A 16,108-nucleotide genomic window follows, 5' to 3' on the forward strand; every position below is an offset into this window, starting at 1 on the left:
GCAATATTTTAAAATCTATACGATGTTTGATAGGGAGCCAGTGCAGTGATGACAGGACCGGGCTAATATGGTCATACTTCCTGGTTCTAGTAAGAACTCTTGGTGCTGCATTTTGGACTAGCTGTAGTTTGTTTACTAAACGTGCAGAACAAACACCCAATAAAGCATTACAATAATCTAACCTTGAGGTCATAAATGCATGGATTAACACTTCTGCATTTGACATTGAGAGCATAGGCCGTAATTTAGATATATTTTTGAGATGGAAAAATGCAGTTTTACAAATGCTAGAAACGTGGCTTTCTAAGGAAAGATTGCAATCAAATAGTACACCTAGGTTCCTAACTGATGACAAAGAATTGACAGAGTAACCATCAAGTCTTAGACAGTGTTCTAGGTTATTACAAGCAGAGTTTTTAGGTCCTATAATTAACACCTCTGTTTTTTTCTGAATTTAGCAGTAAGAAATTACTCGTCATCCAGTTTTTTTTTATATCGACTATGCATTCCATTAGTTTTTCAAATTGGTGTGTTTCACCGGGCCACGAAGAAATATAGAGCTGAGTATCATCAGCATAACAGTGAAAGCTAACACCATGTTTCCTGATGATATCTCCCAAGGGTAACATATAAAGCGTGAAGAGTAGCGGCCCTAGTACTGAGCCTTGAGGTACTCCATACTGCTGTTGTGATCGATATGATACATCTTCATTCACTGCTATGAACTGATGGCAGTCATATAAGTACGATTTAAACCATGCTAATGCACTTCCACTGATGCCAACAAATTGTTCAAGTCTATGCAAAAGAATGCTGTGGTCAATAGTGTCAAATGCAGCACTAAGATCCGATAAAACTAATGGAGAGATACACCCACGATCAGATGATAAGAGCAGATCATTTGTAACTCTAAGGAGAGCAGTCTCAGTACTAAGATACGGTCTAAATCCTGACTGGAAATCCTCACATATACCATTTTTCTGCAAGAAGGAATATAATTGTGAGGATACGACCTTTTCTAGTATCTTGGACAGAAAAGGGAGATTCGAGATTGGTCTATAATTAACTAGTTCTTTGGGGTCAAGTTGTGTTTTTTTTATGAGAGGCTTAACAGCCAGTTTGAAGGTTTTGGGGACATATCCTAATGACAATGAGGAATTAATAATAGTCAGAAGAGGATCTATGACTTCTGGAAGCACCTCTTTTAGGAGCTTAGATGGTATAGGGTCTAACATACATGTTGTTGGTTTAGATGATTTAACAAGTTTAGACAATTCTTCCTCTCCTATAGTAGAGAATGAGTGGAACTGTTCCTCAGGGGGTCTATAGTGCACTGTCTGATGTGATACTGTAGCTTATGTCTGAATGGTTGCAATTTTATCTCTAATAGTATCGATTTTAGAAGTAAAGTAGTTCATAAAGTCATTACTGCTGTGGTGTTGGGAAATGTCAACACTTGTTGAGGCTTTATTTTTCGTTAATTTAGCCACTGTATTGAATAAATACCTGGAGTTATGTTTGTTTTCTTCTAAGAGAAGAAAAGTAATCAGATCTAGCAGTTTTTAATGCTTTTCTGTAGGATATGTTACTTTCCCGCCAAGCAATACGAAATACCTCTAGTTTTGTTTTCCTCCAGCTGCGCTCCATTTTTCGGGCTGCTCTCTTTAGGGTGCGAGTATGCTCATTATACCATGGTGTCAAACTGTTTTCCTTAGCCTTCCTTAAGCGTAAAGGAGCAACTGTATTTAAAGTGCTAGAAAAGAGAGAGTTCATAGTTTCTGTTACATCATCAAGTTGTTCTGAGGTTTTGGATATGCTAAGGAATTTGGATACATCAGGAAGATAACTTAAAAAGCAGTCTTTTGTGGTAGAAGTGATGGTTCTTCGATACTTGTAACAAGAAATAGAATTTACAATTTTGGCTATATGAAGTTTGCACAGAACTAAATAATGATCTGAGATATCATCACTTGGCTGAATAATTTCAACACTATCAACATTAATTCCATGTGACAGTATTAAATCTAGAGTATGATTTCGACAATGAGTAGGTCCTGAAACATGTTGTCTAACACCAATAGAGTTCAGAATGTCTATAAATGCTGATCCCAATGCATCTTTTTCATTATCGACATGGATATTAAAATCACCAACTATTAAAACTTTATCTGCAGCCAGAACTAACTTGGATGTAAAATCACCAAACTCTTTAATAAAGTCCGTATGGTTGCCTGTATGCAGTAGCCAGTACAAACATAACAGGGGATATATCATTAACATTTGTTTCTTTGGATAATGTTATATGAAGCACCATTACTTCAAACGAGTTATACTTGAAGCCTGACAGACACAGACTCTATAGTGTGATATCTAGGTGAAAGAGTCTCTATGTGCTGAGTATTAACTGACCTCTGTGACGGAAGGCAGCTAGCAGATGGTCGGTTTAGCCAGTCTGTCTGCTTCCTGACCTGGGCCCCAGTTAGTCAAGTATGAACTCTAAGACTATTTGCCATATTTCTAGAGAGAAGAGTGGCGCCACCCCAGGAGGGATGAAGACCATCTCTTTTAAACAGGTCAGGTCTGCCCCAAAAGCTCGTCCAATTGTCTATGAAACCTATGTTATTCTGTGGGCACCACTTAGACATCCAGCCATTGAGTGACGACAATCTGCTATGCATCTCATCACCATGGTAAGCAGGGAGGGGACAAGAGCATATTACAGTGTTTGACATCGTGCTTGCAAGTTCACACACCTCTTTAAAGTTATTTTTAGTGATCTCCGACTGGCGAAGTCGAACATCATTAGCGCCAGCATGAATAACAATCTTACTGTATTTACATTTAGCATTTGCCAGCACTTTTAAATTTGCCAAGATGTCAGGCGCTCTGGCTCCCGGTAAACATTTCACTATGGTGGCTGGTGTCTCTATATTCACGTTCCGTACAATAGAATCACCAATAACTAGAGCACTTTCATCAGGTTTCTCAGTGGGTGCATCACTGAGTGGGGAGAACCTGTTTAATGTTTTGATCGGAACAAAAGAGTGGTGTTTTGACCCACGACTACGCTGCCTCACCATCACCCAGTTGCCCTGCTGCAGGGGCTCTGCTGGAACCATACAATGTACAGGAGTCCCTGAGCTAGACGCATCCAAAGCCGTATCTAGAGCCCTAACATTCTTACTGTCCTCAATTAAAGTTTGGATGCGTGACTCTAATTCTGAAATCTTCTCTGTCAGCCTAACTATTTCTCTGCATTTATCACATATGAATCCCTCATCAGCGACAGAGATAGCGACTGTACATGTGGCAAGAGGTGCAAATAACGATAGCAGGAGAAGCCATTACTCACCGTGCTTGATGAAATATTCTTATCACAGTTGTTTGATGAACTTGTGAAAAACTGGAGCGAGAGAGAGGAGAGGAGAAAAGTGAACGATCAAAGTTAATCTGATAATATTGATCGATAAAATCAGAAATATGGTGCGAATTAAGTTATAATTTACCACTTTAAAAAAAAACAAGCAAACAGACAGTGAAAGTAAGATAAAGATTCTAGAGAAAAAAATAAAATAAAAACAGCTACACGGAGCCAATGCACAATAACACACAATGTACTTGTTACATCATAAGAACAATGGCATAAGCTATTATTAGTCTATTTTATTTACTTTTTCCTAGATCACTGCAGCCACCCAGATCCAGTTTCTTCTTTATTCAGTTTTTTTTTTTTTTTACTTCGATCAATAATCATAAACAAATGTTACCCCACTGCCTTAAATGTTTAAATAAAGATGACAAAACACTTTTTAATGTAATTTATTTAATGATAGAGACAACACTTTCATTCACATTTAAATTGAACAAGCAATTTGCTGTCAACACATCAACTGATAATTGATAAACAAAAAAAAAAGCAAAATACAAACAAACGTCTAAAGATCTGAACCGACACTTGAAAGTGTGATGTATAATAAATAACATTGGCATGGGATTGAGAAACAAACAGTTGCATTTCAATTCATCAGATCAAAACCACAGGGATTGTTTTTAATTTCATAACTCAATATGAAAATCAGAAGGTTGAACTCTGCATATTAACCGTGCACAAGTTCACATGCACTCCCCCCACCATAATGCAAGTCACGGTCAAAATGGGAAACCAAGATGTATGTATATAACATCACAATTAGTTACAAAAAATGAGTGTACTGTACTTCTGTATAATAAGATATAAATGGAATGAATGCACATGGAAGCACAAAGATCTAAACAGTCAGATTCATGAACAATGAAAAGTGAAAATGTCATGACAGACATATGTGCTCTTCATTTAAGCCATCCAAAGTGCACACACACAGCAGTGAACACACACCGTGAACACACACCCAGAGCAGTGGGCAGCCATTTATGCTGCAGTACCCGGGGAGAAGTTGTGCCTTGCTCAAGGACACCTTATTTGTGGTGTTGAGGGTGGAGAGAGCGCTGGACATTCACTCCCCCACACCTACAGTTCCTGCCGCTGTAGCGAGCACATGGTGGGAGCAGCTGATCTTCACAAGTTTCTGAAGAGCCTCAATGGTGTATTTAATGCGCTGGAGGTAGTGGATGTTCACTGCATACAGACCCATTAAGAGTCCAAGGGCCCTATTTTAACGATCTGAAACGCAAGTGTCAAAGCGCGAAGCGCAAGTAAGTTTGTGGGCGGGTCTCGGCGCTGTTGCTATTTTCCCGGCGGGATAAATGGCTCTTGCGCCCGGCGCAAATCTAAAATGGGTTGGTCTGAAGTAGTTTCATTATTCATAGGTGTGGTTTGGGCGTAACGTGAAATAAACCAATCAGAGCGTCATCCAACATTCCCTTTAAAAGCAGGTGCGCAAGTTCCATTATGGATTGCTATTATTATGGCGTATTTACCAGGCGCACGCCAGGAGCGGTTCACAGCCGAGGAGACTGATGTTCTTGTAAGAGCAGTGAAAGACAGAGAAGTTGTGTTGTATGGGGATGGGAGAAACCCACCCAAAATACACCACAATGATTTCCGTCATCTCATGTGTTAATATTTTTTTAGTGTAACAATTTATGATTTGCAAAAATAACTGTTGCATCTGTGTAGATTACATGAGCAAAGTGTATGCGCGTTGTGCACGCTATACATTATGGTCAAGCATGCGCCCTTAAAATAGCATAATGAACAACGCGCAACGCGCCACTGACTTTAGACTAGGTTTTTTCTGGTCAGTGGCGCAATTGTGTAATGGAACAGCAAAATAGCACCAGGGATTGTTTGCGCCGGAACACGCCTCCTTTTTTGCGCTGAACCGCCCAGGGAGCGCAAGTTCATTCACTAGTTTAGCGACGTGCTTCTGTGGAGGGAAAAGCGCGCTTTGCGCGGGTGCAAAATAGGAATGATACATGCGTCGGTGTAAAAAGTCAATTGCGCTGGGTGCAAGATAGGGCCCCAAATGCCTTGGGGACATGGGAGATGTCAGTGATGACTGGATGTCCAAATGAGACCAATGTTGGTTATTCCTTGGGAAGCACATCACATTGCTGTTCTTCAGTTACAATCAGAATGCCCTCTTCAATTTCTTTCTCAACATCCTTAAATGTCACTGGATGGCTGGGAAAAGAAAAAAAATATTACATTACTTAATAAATTTATAACAAATGAACACACATATGTACATACACTATCAAAGTTGTGTGTTTTGTTAAAAGCACAGCTACCAATAAATGCAAAGTGTAATTCACCTTCAAGTGGAAGATATTTTGAAACATTTAACCAAAAATGAAAGTCAACTGTAAATGGTGCTCCTCAACGGTTTCGTTTAGAAACATTCAAAATAACTTCCTGTATTAAACTGTTAAAAGCCTGTACAAATGTCTTTGTTCTGCTGAACACAAACAGTTTAAAATCCCATGGGAAGATAAGTGTAAAATACACCTCCAGAACCAACTATGCTAAAAATGGGGGGAAATTATTTTATTCACTGGTATTCTACATGATTTCTGAATGACATAAAATGTGACAAACCAATACAACATATTCAGGTTTTTTTTCTTAATCCAATTCTAAGTGTCTAATTTGTCACACCATTTATACAATGATCAGAAAATATATTGGTGTAAATAGGTATTCCTTTTAAATAATAGTCTGTTGCACTGCATGTTCAGAGTAAAGCATGACTCTTAAAGGGTTGGTTAACCCGTGTATGTTTTACTCACCCTCATGGCATCATAAGTGTGTATGACTTTCTTCTTTCAGACAAAAACAGTCGGATTATATAAAAAAAATATTTATGGCAATAGGTGGGTGTTTTTTTCAACAGTCCAAAAGTATTCAAATAATGTGCATCAATTCATAATAAAAAGTACCTCACATGACTCTGAGAGGTGAATAAGGTCCTCCTGTAGCGAATCCATGTGTTTTTGTAAAAAAAAAAATACATATTTAAAATGTTATTAAAACGTATTTAAACATTTTTCTCTCACTTTCGTGAGAGCCATTCCGGGTGGATGAAAATAGGACATAGGGGTCATGAATAAACCGATGATTAGTGACGAACACGGAAGAGCGGAGGAGAGACAACAATACACCAATCACGAAGTAAAATCACAAGACTAGGCTTGCACGTATGATAGTCAGTGGAAGAGAAAAAAAAGTGTTTACAACTTTTTAAATATGGATATTTTTCTTACAAAAAGTGCATCGATTTGCTACAGGAAGCCTTTATACACCCCCCAGAGCCATGTGAGACACTTTTTATTGATGGATGGGTGCATTTTATTTGACTATTTTTGGACCGCTGAGAAAAAAACACACCTGTCTACTGCCATTAAATAACTTTGAAGAGCCAGGACAATTTTTTATTCAACTCAGATCAGATTCATCTGAAAGAAGAAAATCATATACACATAGGGTGCCTTGAGAATGAGTAAAACATGGCCTAATTTAAATTTTTTGGTGAAATAATCCTTTAAGCAAAGTTGCTAATGGCCAATATGCTAGCACTGAACATTTTTCAGGATTCAAAACAGTATTCAGCAAAATAATAAAGAATGGCTATGTCCATAAACAGGGTTTCTGGTGGTTTTATGAAGATACATTTAACACTTTATAAAGACATTTTAAATACCAATTATAGACAATTCACGGAATAAAACTGAAGGGAAAATAATGTCAAATTATGTTCTCTAAAATTTGAAGCTGTTTTCCAATGCAAATATCTACATTTTCGTAAAGGGTTCACCCAAAAAAGAAAAAGAAAGAAAATTGTAATTTACTAAACCTCAAGTTGTTTTAAACATGAATTAGTTTATTTCTGTTAGTCCCAGTCCCAGATCGTCTAACACAGTACACAACCCCACAACGTGTTACAACCCCAGATCACCCAGATTTCTTCTTCTTCTATTACCTGGACCATATCACTGCAGACTGATGGTGCTCAGATTGGTCATCCACAAGCGTAATCCCAGCAGTCATGTCCTTGATGAATTCCTGCGCAGAGCCTGTGTGCTTTAATAAAAACAATAGGTTGCATTAAACGGGGCCTTACAATCGTAAAGCATATAGACTCCAATAGATGTGCATTTATAAATAAATAAATTTACTTACAACTTTGTCCAAGCTCTACAATGTAAATGTCATTTCCATTATGTCTGCATAGCATTTTGATGGATAACTGCAAAAGGACTCGCTGTGGTCCATCCACAGGATTATTGAATTCTGCGATGAATCTTCAGTAATTCCAAAATATCATAAACATGAAAAATACAAAAACGTGTTAAAACACTGTAAAATAATAAACATGCATATATAAATACATCTTTACAGAGAAAGTCAAATGTATTGACAAGTTTGTTTTAAATGCCAAAGACAAACTATACCATCCAGACGATGCTTTTAAATGACAAAACAGAGAATTATAACACAATAAAAGGAAATTTAACACATTTGTGTCGATCGTTATTGTATCTCTATTTATACAAGATATATGCTATTATTACTTTTATTCTAAAATATATAGATTTGAACGTATGCAATTTACTTATGACCGTATATTCACCATAGACTGTATAAAAACAGATATTCACGCAGCATTACACTGGGTTCTAGGTTCTAGTGAGGTTACTTGAATGACTAACGTTACTTCAGAAAACTGAAAGAAGAGTTTGTAACGCTACCTTCAGAACTTCATCTGAACCGTAGACTTTACAAAAACAATAATCAGAACTAAGCTTATGTCAGCGATATCAAATGTAACGTTAAGTTAAGCGCTTCAGAAGAACTCTGAGGGAGGTGCTCATCTGTGCTGCTCATTCGTTTCCCTTATAACATGCAGAAAAGACACAGTTCGAGTAGTAATCATCTTTTTTCCCCTAATTTTTCATCTATGTATATTCTGACGGATGTCTTATGCTGTCAGGTTTAGAGCAGTTCCTTTTTTTTAATTCCCGCCGTTCTTAATCCACACAGTGATCCGTTGAGCTCTCGCGCTCTGTTTGAACGGTCTCTAACGCAGCCCTGGGCTCAAATAATACATACAGACTGTATTTTTATCGTTCTCCACATAATTTCAGCTCCGCTGTCCCGCATGGGAGAATATCTGTTTTAATATTTATAAGGAAAATACTGTGGAACCGCCTATATTTTGAGGCTTCAGAGTGCCTCGAAACGAACATTTACATACAGTAACTTACATACAGAATATACGACTCTTTAAACTATACTTACTCTTCTGAGACAACAAATGTAATTTTACACATTAAGCCAATGAATACGAATATTTTAATTACCAAAGTTGTATTCTAGTAAACTTTGAGGAGAAACTGACTAGTATGGCTGACGACCTTCTTGTCTTCAACAGCCTTCACGAGAATGACGAGATCTTGCGATAAGTGATGTTGTGAACGTGATATTGCTATTGAATCGAGTCAACACATTTTTTTAAGTTATGAGGACAAATAACCTAGTTCAGTAAACTTTCAAACTAGTTGAGACACTGAAAAATTAAAATTTTTAGTTGAATGAACAAATTCAATAACTGCAAGTTGTGTCAACATAAAAAAAATAATTGAAACAACTAAACTGCTAAATAATTTTTTACAGTGCACATCCCCTAGACTGCCATCAGCCCAAAACCACGAGAAACAGACGAGTCATCTGCTTAATCTGTAGTGTGTTGCATTTTTAAGCACACCCATGGGTGCACAATTGGGCATTAGGGCGCAAAGGCATTTGCTATTTAACCTGTGTAATATCACAAAATGTATTACTGTATTTTACAATCCAAAAAAATGTAAAAATACATATCGTATAATATTATTTATACATTTAAGGACAGTGGAAGTAATCAAAAACAACAAAAAAGAGCAATGATATATAAGTGCTATAACAAGTCTCAGTTAGGTTAACACAGTACACGTAGCATGGGCTTTTAAATGATATAATAAATAAAAAGAAAACAGATGAATTGAAAAGAAGAAAATAGAATGCAATAAGATTAGAAAGGTAGTTAGATATTTTTATTTTATTCTATTTTTAAATAATAGAATTAGAATAGTGATTGTTAAAGTTAGAGGGTCAAATAAAGATGGAAGATATATCAACTTCAAATTTGGAATTAAACTTATTTACACGTAAGATGTCAGGGATTCATCACAGTCACTTCAGTCACCATCCAGGACAATAACCAGTTCACAGTTACAGTTCTGATCACCTGCACCTGCTGTCACCAACACGCCACACTATAAGAACACACACTTCACAGTCACTGATGGACTGTCCTGGTCTCTCTCAGCTGAACTTAAGTGAAAAGACTTACCTACTGTTTCTCCTGTGATCTTCCAGTGACTCCTAGGATACTGATCCTTGCTCTACAACAAACCTGCAAAAGATAATAACCATCAGTACTCAGATAAGAACCCCTGAAATCTTCACTGTGTTAAGACTCATCTTCATTTACCTCCCCAGTTCCATTCTTCTGCATCCTGTCAATAAACCATCCTGTTGCAATGGGCTAGTTGCATATCTCCGCCAAAATACACTAATGTTCACTACTGTTCAGGAAATGAAAGTTGAACTCATGGCGTGTATACACAGCTATATAATGTATTTTATCTTACCAAATATGTAAATGTACAAATTACTTATTTCTCGAAAATGTTTGCATTATTATTATTATTATTATATTAAATATTTACCACGTGGTCTGCGATTTATCTTCAGAAATATCTATTTCTCAATTGTACACATACATCAGTCTGTTTCATTTTCAAAACATATTTTACACAGTACAAAATGCGTGACTAATTTTAATATGTTTAATCTGATAATTAATGCAAAACAATAACAATATACATAGACAGATAATGATTTATGCTACAGATCCAATAGAACAAATAAAAACACACATGAATGCAAACAGCGATCTTTTATTTAATGCAAACATACCTGTTATATATTCACGAGGCCAGCCACCAAATGCTATCAAAACATACTTTACTGGTGTTCAGATCACATATTGATTACATCACATTTCACACGTGCAAATCACATCACGTGATTTAAATACCCTCTTCCCAGGCATAGGAACCAATGACTGCTCATCATGCATATATACACATTATCCCAAATACACCACAATACCATAATTATATTACGTTTAATGGGCTAGTTGCATATCTCCGCCATCTTGGATTTCCGGTCTTGCGAGTGTGCGCGTATATATTTCCGGTTGTGCTTTAAGTCAGTGCAGAGAACTGGAGAAGTCAAAATATTACCTTCTATATGTTTACAGGATTTATAATATCACTTCATATGCAAATAAGATATACACTGCTATTATCACTATACTACAAATGTTAACTGAGCCAGTGGATTTGAAACTTGTGTATGTTTGGGTCCGGTGAATGAATTAAATACACTAATGTTGACTACTGTTCACGAGATTAAAGTTGAACTCATGGTGTGTATTCACAGCTATATAATGTATTTTATCTTACCAAATATGTAAATGTACAAATTACTTATTTCTCGAAAATGTTTGCATTATTATTATTATTATTTTAATATATTAAATATTTACCTCGTGAGACATGGCCTGCGATTTATCTTCAGAAGTATCCATTTCTCAATTGTACACATACATCAGTCTGTTTCATCGTTATTTTCACAACATATTTTATTATTTTACACAGTAAAAAATACGTGACTAATTTTAATATCCGTTTAATCTGATAATTAATGCAAAACAATAACAATATACATGGCTGATCATAGACAGATAATGATTTGTGCTGCAGATCTTACACAACACAAATAAACAGATAAAAACACACATGAATGCAAACAGCGATCTTTTAATTATGGCAAACCTACCATAATTATATTACGTATAATTGTACAGTTAGTTATAAATTATGTTATCAAATAAAGTTAATAAAACATGCTTTATCAGAAATCTCTGTGCGTCGTTTGACAGTCAGAAACATTTATCTTACATAACAGAACAAAACCAGCTCTTCGAAAATGAAAAGTATTGCATATTTGAGTGGTTTGTGTTTGAAAGAAGAAATCCCTGTGTACTGATTAACATGACCTGACGCTGATCCGCATAATCAACAGAAGAATAAAGCAATCTCCGCGTTGTATCTTGATGAATTTCCACACAGAGGTACGCAAAATATAGGGAGGATGTTTCCCCATGTTTTTGATATACCACTATCGGCTGTTAAATTTGAAAATAATTAATTATATACATCTAGCCAAGTTTCGTATGTAAGTTTCCCTTACAGTCAATGCGAGCGTCGCAAGACCGGAAATAAGTACGCACACACTCGCGTCGCTGAAGCTCACCGGCGCCATCTTGTGCACCTAGCCCAATGGGGCCAATTTATTTATAACTAACTGTACAATTATACGTAATATAATTATGGTAGGTTTGCCATAATTAAAAGATCGCTGTTTGCATTCATGTGTGTTTTTATCTGTTTATTTGTGTTGTGTAAGATCTGCAGCACAAATCATTATCTGTCTATGATCAGCCATGTATATTGTTACTGTTTTGCATTAATTATCAGATTAAACGGATATTAAAATTAGTCACGTATTTTTTACTGTGTAAAATAATAAAATATGTTGTGAAAATAACAATGAAACAGACTGATGTATGTGTACAATTGAGAAATGGATACTTCTGAAGATAAATCGCAGTCTCACGAGGTAAATATTTAATATATTAAAATAATAATAATAATAATGCAAACATTTTCGAGAAATAAGTAATTTGTACATTTACATATTTGGTAAGATAAAATACATTATATAGCTGTGTATATACACCATGAGTTCAACTTTCATCTCGTGAACAGTAGTCAACATTAGTGTATTTAATTCATTCACCGGACCCAAACATACACAAGTTTCAAATCCACTGGCTCAGTTAACATTTGTAGTATAGTGATAATAGCAGTGTATATCTTATTTGCATATGAAGTGATATTATAAATCCTGTAAACATATAGAAGGTAATATTTGGACTTCTCCGGTTCTCTGCACTGACTTAAAGCACAACCGGAAATATCTACGCACACACTAGCAAGACCGGAAATCCAAGATGGCGGAGATATGCAACTAGCCCATTGTACAGTTAGTTATAAATTATGTTATCAAATAAAATTAATAAAACATGCTTTATCAGAAATCTCTGTGCGTCTTGTTTGACAGTCAGAAACATTTATCTTACATAACAGAACAAAACCTGCTCTTCAAAATGAAAAGTATTGCATATTTGAATGGTTTGTGTTTGAAAGAAGAAATCCCTGTGGACCTGACCTGACGCTGATCCGCATAATCAACAGAAGAATAATTTATTAGAAGAAATCATTAATTATATACATCTAGCCAAGATCTGTGTGCAAGTTTCCATTACAGTCAATGCGAGCGTCGCAAGACCGGAAATAAGTACGCACACACTCGCGTCGCTGAAGCTCACCGGCGCCATCTTGTGCACCTAGCCCATTAACTGTTGTTTCCAGCCTTGATTTGAGACATAAGGCTTTACTTTTATAGCAATTGTAGTGTAAAACCTGTTTCTATGAAGTACAGTCCATTTCATTTACAGTAAATTTAAACCTCTAACTTGATACTTTCATATTTTGAAACGATTCTTCTTCTGCAATAAAATGCTGATTTATTTAAAGAGTCCAACCTTAAGTTTGTTTTTCAAAGTGTTCATTAATTATAACAACTTAAGTTTGGATAGTGCACTTTCATGTCTATATTAAAAAATGAGGGGTGACAGATTAACGCGGCGACAGACGTGAAAATGAGGTTGAAACTAGCAAAAAAACACTTGCGTCAGTAAAGTATTGGTCATTATTAGACCAATAATTATTGCATAAATGGTAAATAGTACCGTGAAATTCTCTCAAAATAATAAATACTTTTTACATTAGATAATATATTACATTAATTTCACTTAAAAAAAAGTTTTTGAACCTTTAACAACACATGTGACTCCCAAATTAACAATACCAGAGAGTTAAGAGAAAGGCATAAATTATTAATTTATTTATTTATTTATTTATTTATTTTTGCATAAAAGTACAAGAGAGTAAAAGCTGGTAATCAAACAAGTTGATGATCAGTTCAGATGTGTGTTGAAATGATTGGCCAGAAAGATGTTCCACCCCACTTCTGTTTCCTTTTTAAAAAGACCTTAAGTGCAAATGATTGCATTTCATCAGACCATCTCTGCTAAACTTGCAAAAATGGTAAGTTTTGTAATGTTACTGATCAATACAGAATTTATATGTAAACATTAACTGTTGTGTACTGTGTGTTTTTTCCGTAATAAGTTCTTAGTTTTGTCTTTACAGGCATTTTTGGCTCTGGTTTTGGTATTTTGTGCCTGTGTCTCTTTAAGTGATTCCGCCTGCTCCTGGACACCTCTAAATCCAGGTAAATAAAAACAACCATATTTTGAATTCTTTCTTTAAAATTCAACAGTCAAAATTCACTCTTTTTTTATAGTGCATATTTCATCAGAACATGATGAGCTAATCATCACTTAGTTGCTTTATATAAAAATAAAAAAATAAAATTATTTATTATTATTTATTTATTTTTAAACATCAAAAATAATAAATGCTTCACTGGATCCTTCTGTTTACAAAATAATAATAAAAAAATAATTTAAAAAATCATCCTATTCCAAAGGTATTGGAGAAAATTGCACTGGATCCACTTTAACATTTTCTGTCAAGTAATTGTATCTATGATATTTTTCAATCTGGTTTTAAGTCTGCTCTCAGCACTGAGGTGGTCCTCTTAAACAATATCTATCTACAGATCCAAAGATTCTATGGTTCTTATTCTGTTAGATTTATCTGCTGGATTTGATGCTATGGACCACCCCACCCCTAGCTACACAAGAACAGAAAATATTTAATTATAACAATGAGACACACATCCACTCATCATACTACATATTTAAAAGGTGGTGTATGTAGGTTACACTATTAGGTAACAACTTAACAACTCTTAATTTCATTGAATTTAAATAGGGACAAGATATTGTGTTGATCGCTATGATAACTCCAAGCATCCAATGGGAAGTACTTGGACAAACAAACAATGTATCAGATGTACCTGCTCCCCCCGGTCAATGGGGTGCTGTGATGCGTAAGACACTTAATTTCCTAACTGCTGTTAAAATTTTAGAGAACCAAATACATTGTTCTTAAATTGTTTTATTAATTTAATCTTGTCCTTCAGTTTGCTTGTTTTTTTAAACAAAATAAACCAAGTTAACAATAGTTTACAATAAATGCTTGCCAGTACATGTAGCACACTATAAGCATTCTTCAAAGACAATGCAAGTAATTAAATTATATATGAAATGTACATAAGTCCTATTTAAGTGGGTGATAAAAGCACACTCAGCTTTTTGCATTAAATATAAAGTTAACCTATAAGATATTGCCATTTAATTTAAATTATAATAATCTTTAATTAACTGTTCCTGTAGCTCAATTGGTAGAGCATTGCGTTGTCTAGTGCAAATGTTGGGGGTTCGATTCCCCGGGAACACATGATAGGTAAAAATTGATAGCCTAAAATGCAAGTAAGTCTTTTTTTTTATTATTAATCCGAGAACATTACATTAAGTTCAAACTTAAGTAAATTATTTTAAAGTATATTATTTCTGTAATAAGTACTCTTTTTAAATGTATGATAAAGTTTACTTTTTCACACGGTTTGTTCATTATTAGCCCTATTAATTTTTTAAAACAGCTTCACATATCTTTTTTAAACACAATGCTGGCTTGTTCATGTGCCATATTTTAACACATTTTTGATAAGCATTCAATTTTACAAGCTGAAGGATGAGAATAACTTTATTTCTGTGATTATGAACAGCATGTTGTGGGTTTTATATTTCAAGACATTTCCTCTGAAGTGATGTGTTTTTGTTATAGGATGGGCCGAGTGACTAACCTCTCTCAAGGCTGCACTGTGAAGTACGATTACAACAAATGCACATTTCAAGTGTATAATCCAACAAACCCCAACATTAAGTGTTCTTCTTATGGCACTGTTGGAAAATAATTTCCAGTAATCGAGTAATGTGTCCTTTTTGGATTAAATAAACTGTTTTTGGACCCAGCTTGACTACACTGTTAAAAATAAAAAAAAACCTTGTGCCCATTTTACTTAATAAAATTGAGGCAACTCTTTGCATCAGCTTTTTGAGTATTTTGAACTCATTTTATTTTTGTTTGTTCTATTAGACTTTACATGTTTAAACTTGCACTCTTAATTGATGGCAACTCAATTTACAAACTATTGTTTTATTAAGTTTATCAAACATAAACAATGTTGTTTTTAAAGTATATTTATCAATTTCTTATAAGCTTCATATTTTTTATTTTTCCATCTCAAAACAAAACATTTATTCACTTTACAATGTTTACAACAGCCCAACAATGAAAAATACAGAGTAAAATTAACACTATTTTAACACTTTAGTTTAGGGACCAATTCTCACTATTAACTAGTTGCTTATCAGCAGTGTTGGGAACGTTACTTTAAAAAAGTAAT

The 16,108-nt window shown here is 35.0% G+C and overlaps 1 protein-coding gene and 1 long non-coding RNA gene across 2 annotated transcripts; one reads left to right on the forward strand and one right to left on the reverse strand.

The window, feature by feature from the left end:
- Window positions 1-5,316: 5,316 nt before the first annotated feature.
- On the reverse strand, window positions 5,317-7,822 carry LOC128018276 (uncharacterized). Its single transcript, XR_008184797.1, has 3 exons — window positions 7,619-7,822; window positions 7,419-7,519; window positions 5,317-5,623 (listed from the first exon to the last, which is right to left on the reverse strand). It is a non-coding gene; the product is annotated as an uncharacterized LOC128018276 (long non-coding RNA).
- Window positions 7,823-13,699: 5,877 nt separating this feature from the next.
- Window positions 13,700-15,749, forward strand: LOC128018272 (small serum protein 2-like). The gene is made up of 4 exons (XM_052603697.1): window positions 13,700-13,779; window positions 13,885-13,966; window positions 14,572-14,689; window positions 15,487-15,749. The coding sequence occupies exons 1-4, from the start codon at window positions 13,735-13,737 to the stop codon at window positions 15,614-15,616; spliced, it is 375 nt and encodes a 124-aa protein (XP_052459657.1). The 5' UTR covers window positions 13,700-13,734; the 3' UTR covers window positions 15,617-15,749.
- Window positions 15,750-16,108: the final 359 nt, after the last annotated feature.

Source organism: Carassius gibelio, chromosome A8 (genome assembly GCF_023724105.1).
Source record: "Carassius gibelio isolate Cgi1373 ecotype wild population from Czech Republic chromosome A8, carGib1.2-hapl.c, whole genome shotgun sequence".
NCBI classification, from domain to species: domain Eukaryota; kingdom Metazoa; phylum Chordata; class Actinopteri; order Cypriniformes; family Cyprinidae; genus Carassius; species Carassius gibelio.